Source organism: Ochotona curzoniae, unplaced genomic scaffold, assembly GCF_017591425.1.
Source record: "Ochotona curzoniae isolate NIBS_2020 unplaced genomic scaffold, NIBS_Ocur_1.0 contig_43, whole genome shotgun sequence".
Taxonomy (NCBI): domain Eukaryota; kingdom Metazoa; phylum Chordata; class Mammalia; order Lagomorpha; family Ochotonidae; genus Ochotona; species Ochotona curzoniae.
In genome coordinates, this window is record NW_024466218.1 from 36,104,314 (window position 1) to 36,119,280 (window position 14,967).

General features: G+C 41.3%; 1 protein-coding gene across 1 annotated transcript in view; it reads right to left on the reverse strand.

Moving 5' to 3' along the window:
• Positions 1-14,967, reverse strand: part of NETO1 (neuropilin and tolloid like 1) — an 88,911-nt gene that overhangs the window by 16,686 nt on the left and 57,258 nt on the right. Inside the window, exons 5-6 of the mRNA XM_040985119.1 lie at positions 9,477-9,518; positions 9,232-9,359 (exon numbers count right to left, since the gene is read on the reverse strand). Coding sequence (XP_040841053.1) covers positions 9,232-9,359; positions 9,477-9,518 — 170 coding nt within the window. The remainder of the gene's footprint in view (positions 1-9,231; positions 9,360-9,476; positions 9,519-14,967) is intronic.

The window sequence follows — 14,967 nt, forward strand, 5'->3', positions numbered from 1 at the left end:
TTGAGACCGGCGTAGTGGCAGTGTGCGTAAAGCTGCCACCTGCAATGCCAGCGTGTCTTGAAGATGTCGGTTCATGTTCTGGCTGTTCTTCCAACCCTGCTCCCTGCTAGTGAGCCTGAAAAACCAGTAGAAAATGTCCCGCATCTCGGGGTCCCCATCCCAACGTGGGAGACGTGGGTGAAGGATTGGCTCTGGGCTTCGCTCTGGCCAGCCTCAGCCATTTCAGCTACTGGTGAGTGAATCAATGAAAGGGAAATTTCTCTGTCTCTTCACACACACACACACACACACACACACACATACACACATGCATATACACACATACACACATACACACATACATACACACACATACACACACGAAGTTAAGCTTCTAAGTAACCAACTCGTTTTTAGTCATGTTTCATCTGGCAAATCACAAACACATTTACAACTGATAAAGAAGGAAGTTTAGCTCTCTCTCTTGATCTCCCTGTATTACACACTTATTATGAAAAACAAAATAAAACAAACAAAAAGAAAGAAAAGCTGTCCTTTCGTTCCGTGTGAAGCAGCGCGCTCTCTTCTGCCCAGAAACGTCCACCTGACTTGTCGAGCTGTGCTTCGCACCTGGAGGATTCCACGGTTTCACTCTCATCCGGGACAGTATTCCGCACACTCCTTCAGTTACAACGCTATTTTGAGCGCATTTCAAGATGCAGTTGCTGACTACAGGTTCCTTCTACTGACTGGCGTCACCTGTTTTTCTGTCTCCTAAGTGAAACACCACACTCCGCACACACTAAACACTCCATTAAAGGGGGTGGAGGAATGTTCCTGTGAATGATAAGCTCATAGGAGATTCTACATTCTTTATTGATTTCATTTAAATTTCCAGCTTTCACCAAATACTTCCTAGGCACCCATCTAATACCTTATGTTACACAAATAATGGTACTCACATAGAGCAATGCACGGTTTTATTGTAAGAAATCATGTCTTTGTTCTCAGAAGAAGGTATTGTGCAGAACTCGAACATCAAAGTGTCAGGAATAGTTACGTCATGCAGGCTAGTGAGAAGCCCAACGTGCAACGTGAAGTTGCAAGTGAGGAAATGCTGACATAAATCTGAGAGAATGCTAAGAGATGCACAGGTACGAATGCAATTGAGAAACAATGCAAATGCTGGAATTGTATTATGCTTTCCATTGTGAAAACAATTTTATATATGGGCAATCTGTAATGTTCCAATTAGAAGCTATCATAAATTCCTCAACTATATTGAAAGTAATTTTAAGCTAACAGCCATTGCTACAGCCCTACAAAACACACCCAGGAACCATGCACTGTCTCAAGCTTAAATTATTGTTTTGTTTTATTTTCTAAAAATCCCAAATAGCACTCATGCAGTCAATCCATGATCTACTCTCCCCACACAATATTAGCTGCTTGAATATAATGATAGAATTCTTACGTGTCCAATCTATGAAAGTAGATATCCAAAAACACTGAACTCTCCCCAACTATTATTAGTTTATTTTATAAATGTTCACATGGTTTTTTTGTTAAAACAAATTCTTTATAGGAGCTTTAACAGAAAACAGAAGCAAAATAGACTAAACAACTTGCTAAAAGAAAATAAGTACGTTGATGTTCTAGTCCACATATGAATAAAATCTCCAACTAATGGGTGGGCATTTTTCAATCAGTTAAGCCATCATTTTTGGATGAGCACAAGCAATGCTGAAGTGGCTAGGGAGAGTATTAGCCCTGAACTGCAATTGCAGCATCCTGAGGAGGAACAGCCTGGGAGGAGCACTGGTGCCTCAAGAACATGAGTCCCAACAATCACTGTAACCACAGGGATGCCTGCATGCCTGCTTTGCAAGCCAAGGCCCAGCCTTGGCTGCCGCAGGCATTTACAGAGAGAACAAGCAGGTGGAAGATACTCATAACCTTTGTCACTTACTCTGAATTTTTCTGTGTATTAAACATATGAACAGGTCTTCTTTTTTAAAAAAAAAAAAAAAGACAATTGAAAGACAAAATTCCTAGGTTTGGTTATGAGGCTATTTTCATTAAACCTCATTGCCTTGCTGGATTAGCGTAAAAATACCATACAACTGCAAACCAGTGTTTTAGACCTAAAGGGGAAAAAAAAACTACAACAAAACAAGTAAACTAATAATAAATGCAAAACCATGTCCTTTTCTACCAACGATTTTCTAAGTCAGAGAATTCAAATAAGTTGAAAAAATCCACATTTGTATCATAAAATAGTATGTAACTAATGCAACAGTCTATCAGCTCTCAAAACGATAGTGGTTTTAATTGGAAATGCAGATCATCAACAGAAGAAAACGCTGACAAGAATAAATATAGGACACTGCACTCCTTGCAAAAGTTGCCCCCACTACTCTTGCAGAGCTGGGAATATTAAACATTGTGCCCATAGTAGGAAAAAATACATATATTTCATTTTGGGAACTTCTCAACTAATTCATGAAAAAAGACATTTGATTACTGGATATTCTTGTATGAAAATATTGGCTTAGACTACTGTATCTGAAAAATTTATTTCAAGTGTGTTACACTGGATATACAAGTACAACTGGAAATGTTACATTGTTATTAGAAAAAGTAAAGTTTAGGGAACATGGACAAGATTTTAGGATATAGCTAATGTGTCACACCATTCTTATCTTCCAACGCCAGACCTTTGTTATAACTGTTTTATGATTAATGGTGTAGAAAATTCAGACCCTAGGCTAATGCATTGGCATTGGTGTGTGGGTGGTGTCTCTGATTTGGCTTCTCATCGCCTTCTAGGAAGTTCAAACCATATGGAAGGCAAACTGCAATTAAACAGAAATCAAATAAGGAAGCCAGAAGCAAAACGAGCTCCATTTTACTGAGGCGCCAGGAAACCTGTACGATTACAAAAATACAGTTGAAGGTAATTTTTTTTAAAATGATACATCTCCTTGACAGTGACTGTTTTAAAATTTTAAAATGAGATGATTTTATGTAGGGATATTTCTATAGTTAGAAATTCAATTAGCACACTTGGCCCATGATTCTCCTTCGGCAGTTCTAAAGAGCGTCTCTATTTCCCAGGTGAGGTAACTGACATGTATTGTGTGTGAAGTACAATGACTCTCATCTGAGGATATTCAGTATCTAAAGAGCATTTCTATGAAAAAGAATGCTACTTATACATGAAATGAATCATTGCAGTCATTGGGTTTTGTGTAATAACTGCTGAAGGCTTTGTTTTTAACTGTATGTTTGTAGGATATCCGTCTTACTGGGAACAGAGCTCTCAGTGCAAACCAGAACTCCATTAGCCAGAGGAAGTTGTGTGTAGTCCCCACAACAGCTGTAGCATATGCGTTGCTTCACACAAGTGCATGGAAAACTAACAGATCAACAAATCAACAAATCTCGATTCACAACTCAAAATCATTTTCCAGTTTGAATGCACAAGTCCATCTAAGTAGTGACAGCATTAAAAAAGGGAGAGATTTTACTTAAATCTGAAGCAGGATTTTTACTGTGGTTGGAAGACCAATAAAAACGTTGGTATGCACTCTTCTCACTGTTTGGGAAAGTGCCAGACACAATCTTCAGAACTTTCATACATCTCGTTGTAATCAATTATGCTCATTTCAGTTAGCCCATCACACTCACTCCCTACTGCCTCAATACAAATTACCATCAACAGAATATAACTCTCTCTTACACACACACACACACGCACACGCACACACACGCACACACACGCACACACGCACACGCTCATTTACCTTCTCACTGGTTTAGATGCCTTGGAAGCCCACAGGTCTCGAGGTTGCAGGATGAGCACCCCTGTTTCTGGAATTACCATTTCCCAGGGGTCACGTCACTCCTGCAAAACACTCTTCCGTCCTCTGGGCTCCCAGCTCCCCTCTTGCCCACACCTCATTCAGACTCTCCATTTGGATTAACTCAGAGTCCCCTGGTAGGGAACTTCAATGACATCAGCAAAGTTCAATTTAAAAATAACTTAACAATAACCATATTTGGAGGCCTAAGCTTGGAGTTGGAATCTTGGCTGTATAAGATTCAAGCTAAAATATTTCAGTTTATCACCCAAATAATTTTAATAAAATTATAGTATAAAAGACTCGACACTGCATTTGCCAAGCTTTTACTGATTTGACAAGAATTTAATTCAAAGTACTTTCAAATTAAGCTACAATAAATTTAAAACTAATTTGCGCTAGTAAGTGGTGGGAAGACAGCGAAAGCTGGCTTTATCTGCCTGTGACGGTCACCACCGATTAATGCCCATAACTTATCTACATTTTAATGGCTTTAAACAGTCATCCTGCATTAGCAAATGTAAAATGATGGATTTGCTAATTAGTTTGTATTAATTTGTCCAAAATGTAAGCCTGCATCAGAACAATGCAATGTATCACATACATACGCAACACTATGATTTGTCAGTTAACAGTGATGCTTGAAAAGCGCATTCAATTTAAATTATTTTTTTTTAAAAATTAAACCTTCATAATCGCCCCAAAATGTGGTTTTGTTACATCCGACTCGACCAGGACTTTCTGACTTGCTCCAGCACAGTTACTAACATGACAGGTATCTGGGCAAGTCACTTGTGAAGGATTTACGAAATTTCCATCTTGAGAGACAGTCATGCCATCTATGCCAAAAAATGCTTGACTTCACATTATTATGCAAAATCCTTGCCAGACTGTGTTTAGCTTCCCCCTGTGGCATGTAACACCATCTCCATTTTTGAAATGAGAACTTTTCTATATTTAATTGGAAGATCTATTTCTCTGGTACAGTACATTGCAGTTCTGAAAGCTCTTCAGCTTGGCTCACTCCATTCTCATATGCCAGCGCCTTAAGGTTTGAACATTGTTAGCAGGGTCTTTTTTCCAGACATCAATCAGCTTTCCCCCCCCCATTAATTTGTATTGAATCCCATGAATTTTGTTTGACAGGAGCACAGGTGCCCCGGGAATCAGAGGAGCTCAGATGACTCCCACCGCTCGCCTCACCAGCATCCTAGTCAGCTGACCTTTCCTGGAGAATTTCAGAACTGCACAATGATGTTTTCTCCATCTCTTAGTTTTCTATGTTTATTCATAGAATACTAGCTCACACAAGCATCTTTTACACCTTGTTGTTAACTTCAAAAGATATTTATTATCTTCACTTTTTTTTAAAAGATTTATTTATTTTTATTAAAGAGTCAGATATACAGAGAGGAAGATCTTCCATCTGACGATTCACTCCCCAAGTGGCCATAATAGCCAGAACTGATCCAATCTGAAGCCTTGGGCCATCCTTGACTGCTTTCCCAGGCCACAGCAGGGAACTGGATGGGAAGCGGGGCTTCCAGAAACCAGAGTCCATATGGGATCCCAGGTCACAAGGAGAGGACTTTAGTCTCTAGGCTATTGTGCCAGACCCAATATGCACCATTTATAAGTTAATAAAACAAGCATCTATTTACCAGTGCTGTGTAACCACAGGGTGATCTTTTGCCCTGTGGTGCCAGCATCCCATTTGGATACCTGCTTGTACCATGGCTGGTCCACATCGGATCCACCTCCCTGCTTATGCCATGGAAAAGCAGCAGAGGATATTCAGGTCCATGGGCTACAGCACCCACATGGAGCCCCAGAAGAAGTTCCTGGTCCTGGCCTCGGATTGGCTCAGCTCCAGCCGTTGCAGCCACTTGCGGAGTGAACCAGCATACAGAATTCTGTGTAGGAGTTTCTACTTTTCTCTGTAACTACGTCTTTCAAGAAACAACAACAAAAATAAATCTTTAAAAAGACATAAGCACCCACTCATCTATTTCTCAGCTTTAAGAGTTAAAATCTCTGGCCCAGTGCAATAACCTAGTTGCTAGAGTCCTTGACTTGTACCTACTGAGATCCCATATGGGCGATGGTTCTAATCCCAGCAGCCCCACTTCCCATCCAGCTCCCTGCTTGTGGCCTGGGAAAACAGTCCAGGACAACCCAAAGCCTTGGGACCCTGCACCTGCGTGGGAGACCCAGAAGAGGCTCCTGGCTCCTGGCTTCATATTGGCTCAGCACTGGCTATTGCAGTCACTTGGGAAGTGAATCATCGGATGGAAGATCTTCCTCTCTATCTCTCCTCCTCTCTATATCTCATTTTCCATTAAAAATAAATATAAAAGAAGAGTTAAAATCTCTGAATTGCCGGGTATGCACATGTGCTTCCAGGCCTTACTGAAGCTGTGCAAGAGGCAACCACAGGTTTCCGTGTGAAGGCTCGTGTGCTATTTCCTTCTGAACTCTGTAACATGCTAACACGAGCATGACTGGCTTGTCAATTTTATTTTATTATTTAAAGATTTATTTATTTGTACTGGAATGGCAGATTTACAGAGAAAGATCCTCCATTCTTTGGTTAACTTCCCAAGTGGCCATAATGGCCACAGTTGAACTGATCCAAACCCAGGAGCCACTTCAGGGTATCCTATGCAGGTGCAGGCACCCAAGGCTTTGGACCGTCCTGGACTGCTTTCCCACAAGCAGGGAGCTGGATGGGAAGTGGGACTGCAGGGATTAGAACCAGTGACCATATGGGATCCCGGTGTGTGCAAGGCAAGGACTTTAGCCGTGAGGCTACCATGCCGAGCCCCTGACTTAACTTTTAAATGATGGATTCACTTACAGATTTATTTATTTATTTGTGACTCTGGTTAACTGAATCCCCAAAACTCTGGATTAATCATGTTCTAATTAAAAAGAAACCAGATAAAGGCTGCATCATTACATTTTGTATTTGACACAAGGTCAGGAAGCTTATATAGTTGATATGAATTCTAATAGAATCCAAGTAAGCTGCTTGGTACTTTCATTGTGCGATATGATTCCCTCACCAGGAACCTTCGAACACTCCCTACAAGCCAATTTAAGTGTAACTTTGGCTTTGATATTCTATTCTATTCTCATAAGCTACCAGGCATGCCATAAAAAAAATAGTAAACCCACATAGGCAGTATCTGCAGTTCTTGCTTTTCTCCACAGCAGTCAAAGCCATTTCCTGTCCTCTAACCTTTTATTTAACAGTGAAGGCCTGTCACAATAGGACTGTCTTTGTCCAGCGCTGCAGGCGGCTTCCCCTTTGGGTCAGAGAATGTCAGCTTGTGTAACAGACAGGTGCACTTGCTATTGTTGTTTTAGGAACTGTACAGAAGACAGCCTGTTTACCAGCCGGGAGAAAGAAGCACGTCTTTGCACTCTGATGGCAAACTCGTCTGTGCCACCCAGGGGCATAGATGCAGGTTCTGATTATACGGAGTGGGGCACATATTTTCCTTTAAAAAACATCTTTCATTCATACGGTTTTAAGAAAAATGAGCAGCTCTTGCATGTGGGTCTGCAGGTTACGTAACAGAGCATGATAAAGTACGACCTGGCTCTTTCATAGGCCATGTAGTATGTATTCATGTTGACGCTGCCAACACTCTTGATTAGTTAAAAAAAAAAGAAGCACGGCTTTCTTCTATGTAATTGGGTTTTTCAAAGATTTGCTCAGATGCAAAGAAACCTGTAAGAGTCAAAACTAAAAACAGAAATGTGAGATCATCTCTGAATCTCTGTGATTGGCTATTCCGGGGGAAAGATACCGCACTTCAATTTTATACACAAAACCTAGACATATATTCCGAGGTACAAGCATTCTGGAAATACCAGAGAAACCCAACAAAGTGCTCTGCTTGGCTCTTTTGCCCTGAATGTCAGGCCATGCAACCTCCTGCGTGTGCCTTAGGACTCCCACGGTTGTCACCATCCTGAGTCTCCAGTTGGAGCGTTGCTGCTCAGCCTGATGACTCCCCGGCTCCTCTGTCCTCTCTGAAGGAAAGCAGCCTTTTGAGATGCAGACCTGCTGCTTTGCTTCCGCCCTGGCTCTCCCATACGTGGCGGGTGCAAGCTCCACCACGCATCCAGCGGAGCCCTCCAGATTAACGACTCCTCGCCTCCACACTCCTGCTGTTTGTAGGTCACACACAATTGCTCTAAGTCCTGCGGAAGCAGACGCTATCGTGATTTCTACACCTGCACAGACGCTGTTCTCTCAGCCTGGGTGTGCCCAACCCTTGCTCATTCTGGAGCTTGTGAGAAGCAGCTAAGTCAATCCTGTTTTGTCTACAGCACCATGGGCATTTCTTGGCTTTCCTCTCACTCCACATCCCAACAAAAAGCAGGATTATTTTACTGCTTGGATTTTTGTTACATTTTTCTTTAAATGCCAAACCAGAATCCAAGGACAGGGGCTGATGAGATTTCAATTCTCTGGCACGCTGCTTGAGAGTGTATGGAGTCATGGAAGCAATTTATTAGACAAACTGTTTCAACCTCACTAAATAGTCAACTGCAAATATAATAAATCAATAATGTTTTGTTCAAACTTTATAACTCATGCTGAGAATAAAAGGAAGAATATAGCAAATATCAACACTTAGCACATATAAAAGCTACTGGCAGAAAATTACTTAACCTCAATATTTCCAAAACTAAATCCACAAATAATTTGCAAATGCTCAAAGAATGTTTTACTTGATACCTTAGTCTGAGTCCACGTGGGTTAGTTTTAATAAACATAATACTTCTAAATTTTTACAATGTGCTGCCTACACGCAAAAAATTAATGCAATCAACATAAAATCTAGAACCTTGATTATTTTGTAAAATCATGGGGGATTTTAGAATTCTAGACATGCAGTGCTCATCACACTCACAGACTTAGTAGGCACATAGGAATGGGCTACCCACTAAATGGGCCCGTGGTCTCCTAATCTTTTTGCCTTTTGACATCAGCCTCAAACGCCTGTACTTTACATGCCAAACACATGAGTGTGTACACCCTGGACAACTTCTTCCACTGTACGTTTTGAGATTAGAAAACATACTACAGATGTTGACAGTAATGGCGCAAATGTAATTAACCTTAGAACCATGGCTCATTTCACGCCATTCTTCCCGAAGGTAGACTTCTGTAGGTTGTCAACTGATTTATTCGGGACACTCTCAATGTTGCTATTTAGGCCGCTGGAAGTTAGGTTGCACAGAAGACAGTACTTCCAAACCAAAAGCTAACGATAACTTAAGTTTGCATTCTCAAACCATTTAGCATCAGCACTCACACGTGCAGCAGATACATACTGAGCTGTCGGTGTCCGGCCTTCTTCCCAGCACTGACCTTGGACCGTGGAGGTGCCCGGATGTACCACTTGCAGTCCACAGCCTCGCTGGCAGAAGCTTTGCCTTCCTTCAGAATTTGCATTGACTCCACAATTCCTTCTGGGCCGCCCATCTCAAATTCACAGGCTAAGTGACAAAACGTCAGGTCAACACACAGCAGTGGAGCTTCAGTATAAAACACAAGCATGTCTTAGGGCAGAAGACAATGTTTTCTAAGGATTAACTAATATCTATTTTACTAACCTGGTAATGGTTTCAAAACCCCAAGGTCCTTAAAGTCAGGATCTTAAAAATTAAGAAAAACACAGTTAGTCCCATTTCACAATTAATGCTTTCAATAATGTTGACTGATATTCTATTACATTATCCAGGAGTCAACCTAAAACACATTAGAGCAAATTAAATGACAAATTAAAGGTAGATAATAAAGTCATGACGAATATTAATTCATGTGCTATAGTATCATTACTGGATTTTTCTCAATACAAAAGAAAATATTTCACAAAACCTCTCGGAGTTGGGCATTTATCCTAGAAATTAAGATGCAGGTTAGAATACCCACATTTTCTGTCTCAGTGTCTGTGTTAGACTCCCGGCTGTGCCTCAGTGCTCCACCTTCCCTGACAGAAGACAGTGATGGCTCAGGGACAGGCTCCCATCACCCATGCTGGACACAGGAATGGCTCAGGGACAGGCTCCCATCACCAATGATGGAGACAGAAATGGCTCAGATACTGGCTCCTACCATCCATGCTGGAGACAGAAATGGCTCAGGGACAGGCTCCCATCACCCATGCTGGAGACAGGAATGGCTCAGAGACTGGCTCCTACCATCCATGCTGGAGACAGGAATGGCTCAGAGACTGGCTCCCATCATCCATGCTGGAGACAGGAATGGCTCAGAGACCGGCTCCCATCACCCATACTGGAGACAGGAATGGCTCAGGGACAGGCTCCCATCACCCATGCTGGAGACAGGAATGGCTTAGGGACAGGCTCCCATCACCCATGCTGGAGACAGGAATGGCTCAGAGACTGGCTCCTATCACCCATGCTGGAGACAGGATCGAATCTCCAGCTCTTGGTTTTGGTCTAGCCGAATCCTGGCTGGCGTGACTATTCAAGGAATTGTCCAACAGCTAAGAACGTGCACTCTGTCTTTCTCTCTCTGCTTTCTTTCTCTCTCAAACAGAACAATTTTTTTTCCCAATGTTGTTCCTGCATGTGTTCATCCACTAAAACCTATTTTTCCTCTATAACTCCTTAAACTGACGATAAAATTTGTTTTGAGAGGCAACTACATATACAAGTTGGAACTACTCTACATTGATTGACTCTGCAAATGCCTGTAATGGCCAGAGCTGGGCAATAGTCACAATTAGGAACTTCATCCAGGCTTCCCACGTGGCGATTAGGGAACCAATCACATACGCCCTCATTACTACTTCTTAAAGTGTGAACTGACAGGAATCTAAACGCAGGAATTGATGTGACGTAACTGCCAGGCTGAACATCAGCTCCTAGGAACCCCAGGTAATTCAAGGCCTAGGACTATGGATACAACTCTTCTCTAGTCCAAAGTGTTCTCCCAGTTGTTGAACATATTTTTCCATTGAAATATTGACAGTACAAAGTTAAGATGCACAAGTTATAGCTCCACTTGTTGGCTTGACACAATCATTCTGTTTTCACCAAGATTTCGTTTTATTCTTGTGTGAGCATATTTCTTATTTTTTCCATGCATAATATGTTTGGGTTTGTTGAAACAGGGAGACATCTCCTGTCACACAGCAAATCAGCTATGCAGACTCCATTGTGGTAAGATATTACAACAGCGCGCTAACACATATAGCTATTTTGGAAACAGTTCTCATGCCATTTGAAAAAAAAATGCACACAGGCAATGCACATGAAGGATGTGGAAATGATGCTATTGACTGCGGCTCTTCCACGGAGGGCTGTCTTTCCACTAATTCAATTGGTATCTACTCATTCTTTCAACAAGTATATATTTAATATGTACAGACACCAAAAAAGGAACTATGTTTGTGTAAAACCACCATGTGGTGGTCACCACTGAACATTCCAGTGGCATTGAAGAGGCTCTTCCATGTCTTCCTTATTTTTACATCAAACTCACCCACTCTAGGTATCTATACTTGTGTGGATATTGATATTCTCTTTAAATATTCAACATAGTATTGATTATATCAATTATTAATATTATGATTTGAATATTTGAACTGAACATGGCTATTCCTGTATTTTGCTCGTGGAGATGCAGTTGGTATTCTATTCTCTACTCTGAAGGTTAACATTTGTCATTTTTATAACTCATGCCAGACTTTGTTGCGAGAAACGCCAGTTCTGGGAATTGAAGTTTTATTTTTGTCTTTGTACTTTATTAATAGAGACTGTACTTGACGGTTCAAAAAAGCTTAGGAAAACATGGCTTTTTAAAAATTCCATTTGTATTAGTCACAGTAATATCACAAGAGTACATGGGCCATACAATCTGAAGAAACAAATGATAAGGAAAAACACTTTGAGCTAGCCGAAGGTTGTCTAAGGACAATACGTAAAACATTATGCTGACCAACAATAAAGCCGGGCTTAGGAACTGGTCCCTAATATGGATCTTGCCATATTATCCATTCTCCTGGAAGCAACTTAAATAGACTTTTGTGAAATGTATTTCTAATCCTGGGATTCCCTGTCTTTCTTCTGATCTTTGAAGGAGATCGCAGCTCTTTGTAGCAGATTACAGCACCCTGTGTGCTCTTGAGCTGGCCCCTGGCTCTATACCGCTGTCCTGCCCTGTCTCTCCTCCCATCCTATTGTCCAGCTGATAGACATGACTGTACCCGAGAACCTCGTAGCTCAGTTGTTCCCAATCTCCATGCAGCAGCGCAAATGCTGTATTCTCAGAAAGGTCATGCTGGACACCCTTCTTTCACTTCTATCCAGGTAGTTCCATTTTCAAGCCACTTTCTGATAATGCTCCTGGAAAAGCAGTACAGGATAGCCACGTACGTGAACCCACGTGCTAGATGGAGCTCCTTGCTTCTGGTTTGGAAAATGTTCTCCCAAGAGACACTGTTGAACTTTCACTTCTGCACTGACTGCTCCAATTGCAACCCGCTCCACGATAATGGCCCTTGGAAAGCAACAGAGAATGGTCCATATGCTTGAACCCCTATTTCTTATGAGAGAAATCTGGGTGGAATTCATTGATCCTGGCTTCAACCTGACCCAGACATGGCTGTTGCCAGCATTTGGGAAATGAACTAGTGGAAGGAAAATTAATCTCTCTCTCTCTCTCTCACACTTTCTCTCTTGCTCTACCTTCAAATAAATGTTTTAAAAGCACCTATAAATAAAGTGACCTTATCTCCAATTTCCTTTTTTTCCTCTTACTCACTCCTGAATTGAAACAATTTCAGAATCTGCTTATTTTTTAATTGATTTTCTAGCACACTGGTCTATATTCAAGTCATTTTCAAGAGGAAACTTATTTCTCTCTATTCTCTCTATTCAGGAACTAGAAAACAGAACAATGCTACTGAGCTGAACATAACTTCCAGAATGCAAAGTGCAATAACTTTATGCCAAATTAATTTTCCTCTTTGTTGATGTGTTTGCAAGACTCTGTATGTCCAGTTTTTCACAGCAAATCCATCACATTCTTGTTCACAAAATTTCTATCATTTTCCTCCTAGCCACCAGATGAACAATTTTTCTGCGTATACTCAGTTGCAGGGGGCTGTATAACTAAGTTATGGACTGTAAAATTAATAAAAATTTGAACTTTATTTGCAAGCTAGGCTCATAAAATGTGACAAAAACATATCATCATCTCTTCTTTCTTGTATGCTAACCCTTAAAAACCACATCATAAATGCAGAATTTCACCAATTTTCCTTCTTAAATGAGTGTGGAATACAGAGAACCTTGACTTTCACTGAAGTACGAAATGGCATTCAATTATGTGGAATTGACGAGATCGTATATTCTTATGATTTTGTAATTGTTATCCCCCTAACTCAAAGGAGCCCCTTTCATGGTATCCAAACTCTAATTTATTTCCATAATAACACTAAAATGCTATTAGCACTTTAGTTTTCTGAAGAAATAAATATTAAGATTGTACCTGAAAGTAAAATAGTTATAGAACTTCATAATACATTTCTGTAAATAAAAGAAGATATATTTATGCCAGAATTTTATGGTGAAGGAAGAGTATCTCATAAAGAGGAGCATAAAGCACTCAATTTTTTCACCATACTCATGGTCTAGTTCTTGAAGCAGTAGAAAAAGATAGTAATAACTGCTGAGAGGGCTCATAGAAAGGAAAGCCTGATTTCAAATGAAATGCGTAACAGTGAGAGTACGGAAAGTCTATTTCTCTATGATTTATAGATGTGAGTATGGCAGTTTGGTCATAGAATTATGCAGTTATTTCCAGATGAATAGTTTTAGATTTAAAAAAATAATCCTGGGACTTTTACATTGCTCTTTAATGAATTGGAGAGACAGCAACAACACTCAGCCATTGGTTACCTTTTCAAATACTTGCAGAGATCTGGGTTGAGCTGGAATCTAGAAATTCAACCCGGGTCTCTCACCTGGTTGGTAGGAATTCAATTACCTGAGCCATCCTGAGTGTCTCCTGGCTTACATTAGAAGCCAGCTGGACTCAGACGCCAGAGCTGGTCATCAAAGCCTGCTGTGAAAATCGTAATGAGTGTCTTCAGCACGAGGCTAAATGTCCACTCCTTGAATTTCTAAAATGTGCACATCATTGATGCTTCAGAAGCCATACATCGCATCACCTCCTGTCTTTGGCACCTGTTTAGGCCATGGCTACAGCTTCTCATCTCCATTTTGGCTATCCAGCTGCTCAAGTCTACCAGCACACAGCTGCCACCTGGACCAGCATGTGTTCCACCTCATGGTGTTTGAAAGGAGTCTGTGGTCATTTCCAGGATGAAACCAGTCCAAAAGATCAAGCAGGAAGTGTGGGAGGAGCAGAAAAGTGGGTGGCCTCAGCCACAAGCCACCGCGTTTGAACTTGGTCCTGCTGGGTAAGAATCCTGCCAGTCACTCCGACATCCAAAATCAGGGCAGCTGATTTTATCGGCACAGATAATTGTGAAGCTAGAATGTCAGAGGAAGAATTCTTAAACTTGATCAACAAACTCAACAATGGCACAGCATAGAATACCTCCTCATTCAGCTGCCTCTTTCAGAATACATGGAGGAGAGGAAGATTTGTAATGCAGTTTCTCCTGGCAAGGACATGGACGCACTCCATGTGATCAATGGTGGGCAATGTGTTTGGACTAGGATTCTAAGCTACCAGCGTAGATAATTACATGAATGAGCATTCCAATTCAGGGTAAAAAATGTGGTTGTGGCTGGAAGGTCACTGCGCAAGAACGGGACAAAGGGCAGCCCACGACAATGCCACATTGTTTGAAATTCCCATTGATAAACTCCCAAAGCAAAGCTGAAGAAACCTGCCATTCTCACGGACATAGCAGGCATTGCATACCTCACCACTGCAGATATAACTAAGGAGGGAGCAGCAGGAATTGATGTGGGAAAAAGGAACATTCAGATCCTGAAACCTCTAAGCTGAAGCTAGTTGGCGACGTGAATTTTGAACGTGTCAGGAAAACAGCCCATTATATCATCCCGGTCCCTGTGGTCCCCTGTCCGAGGTCATGCTCAT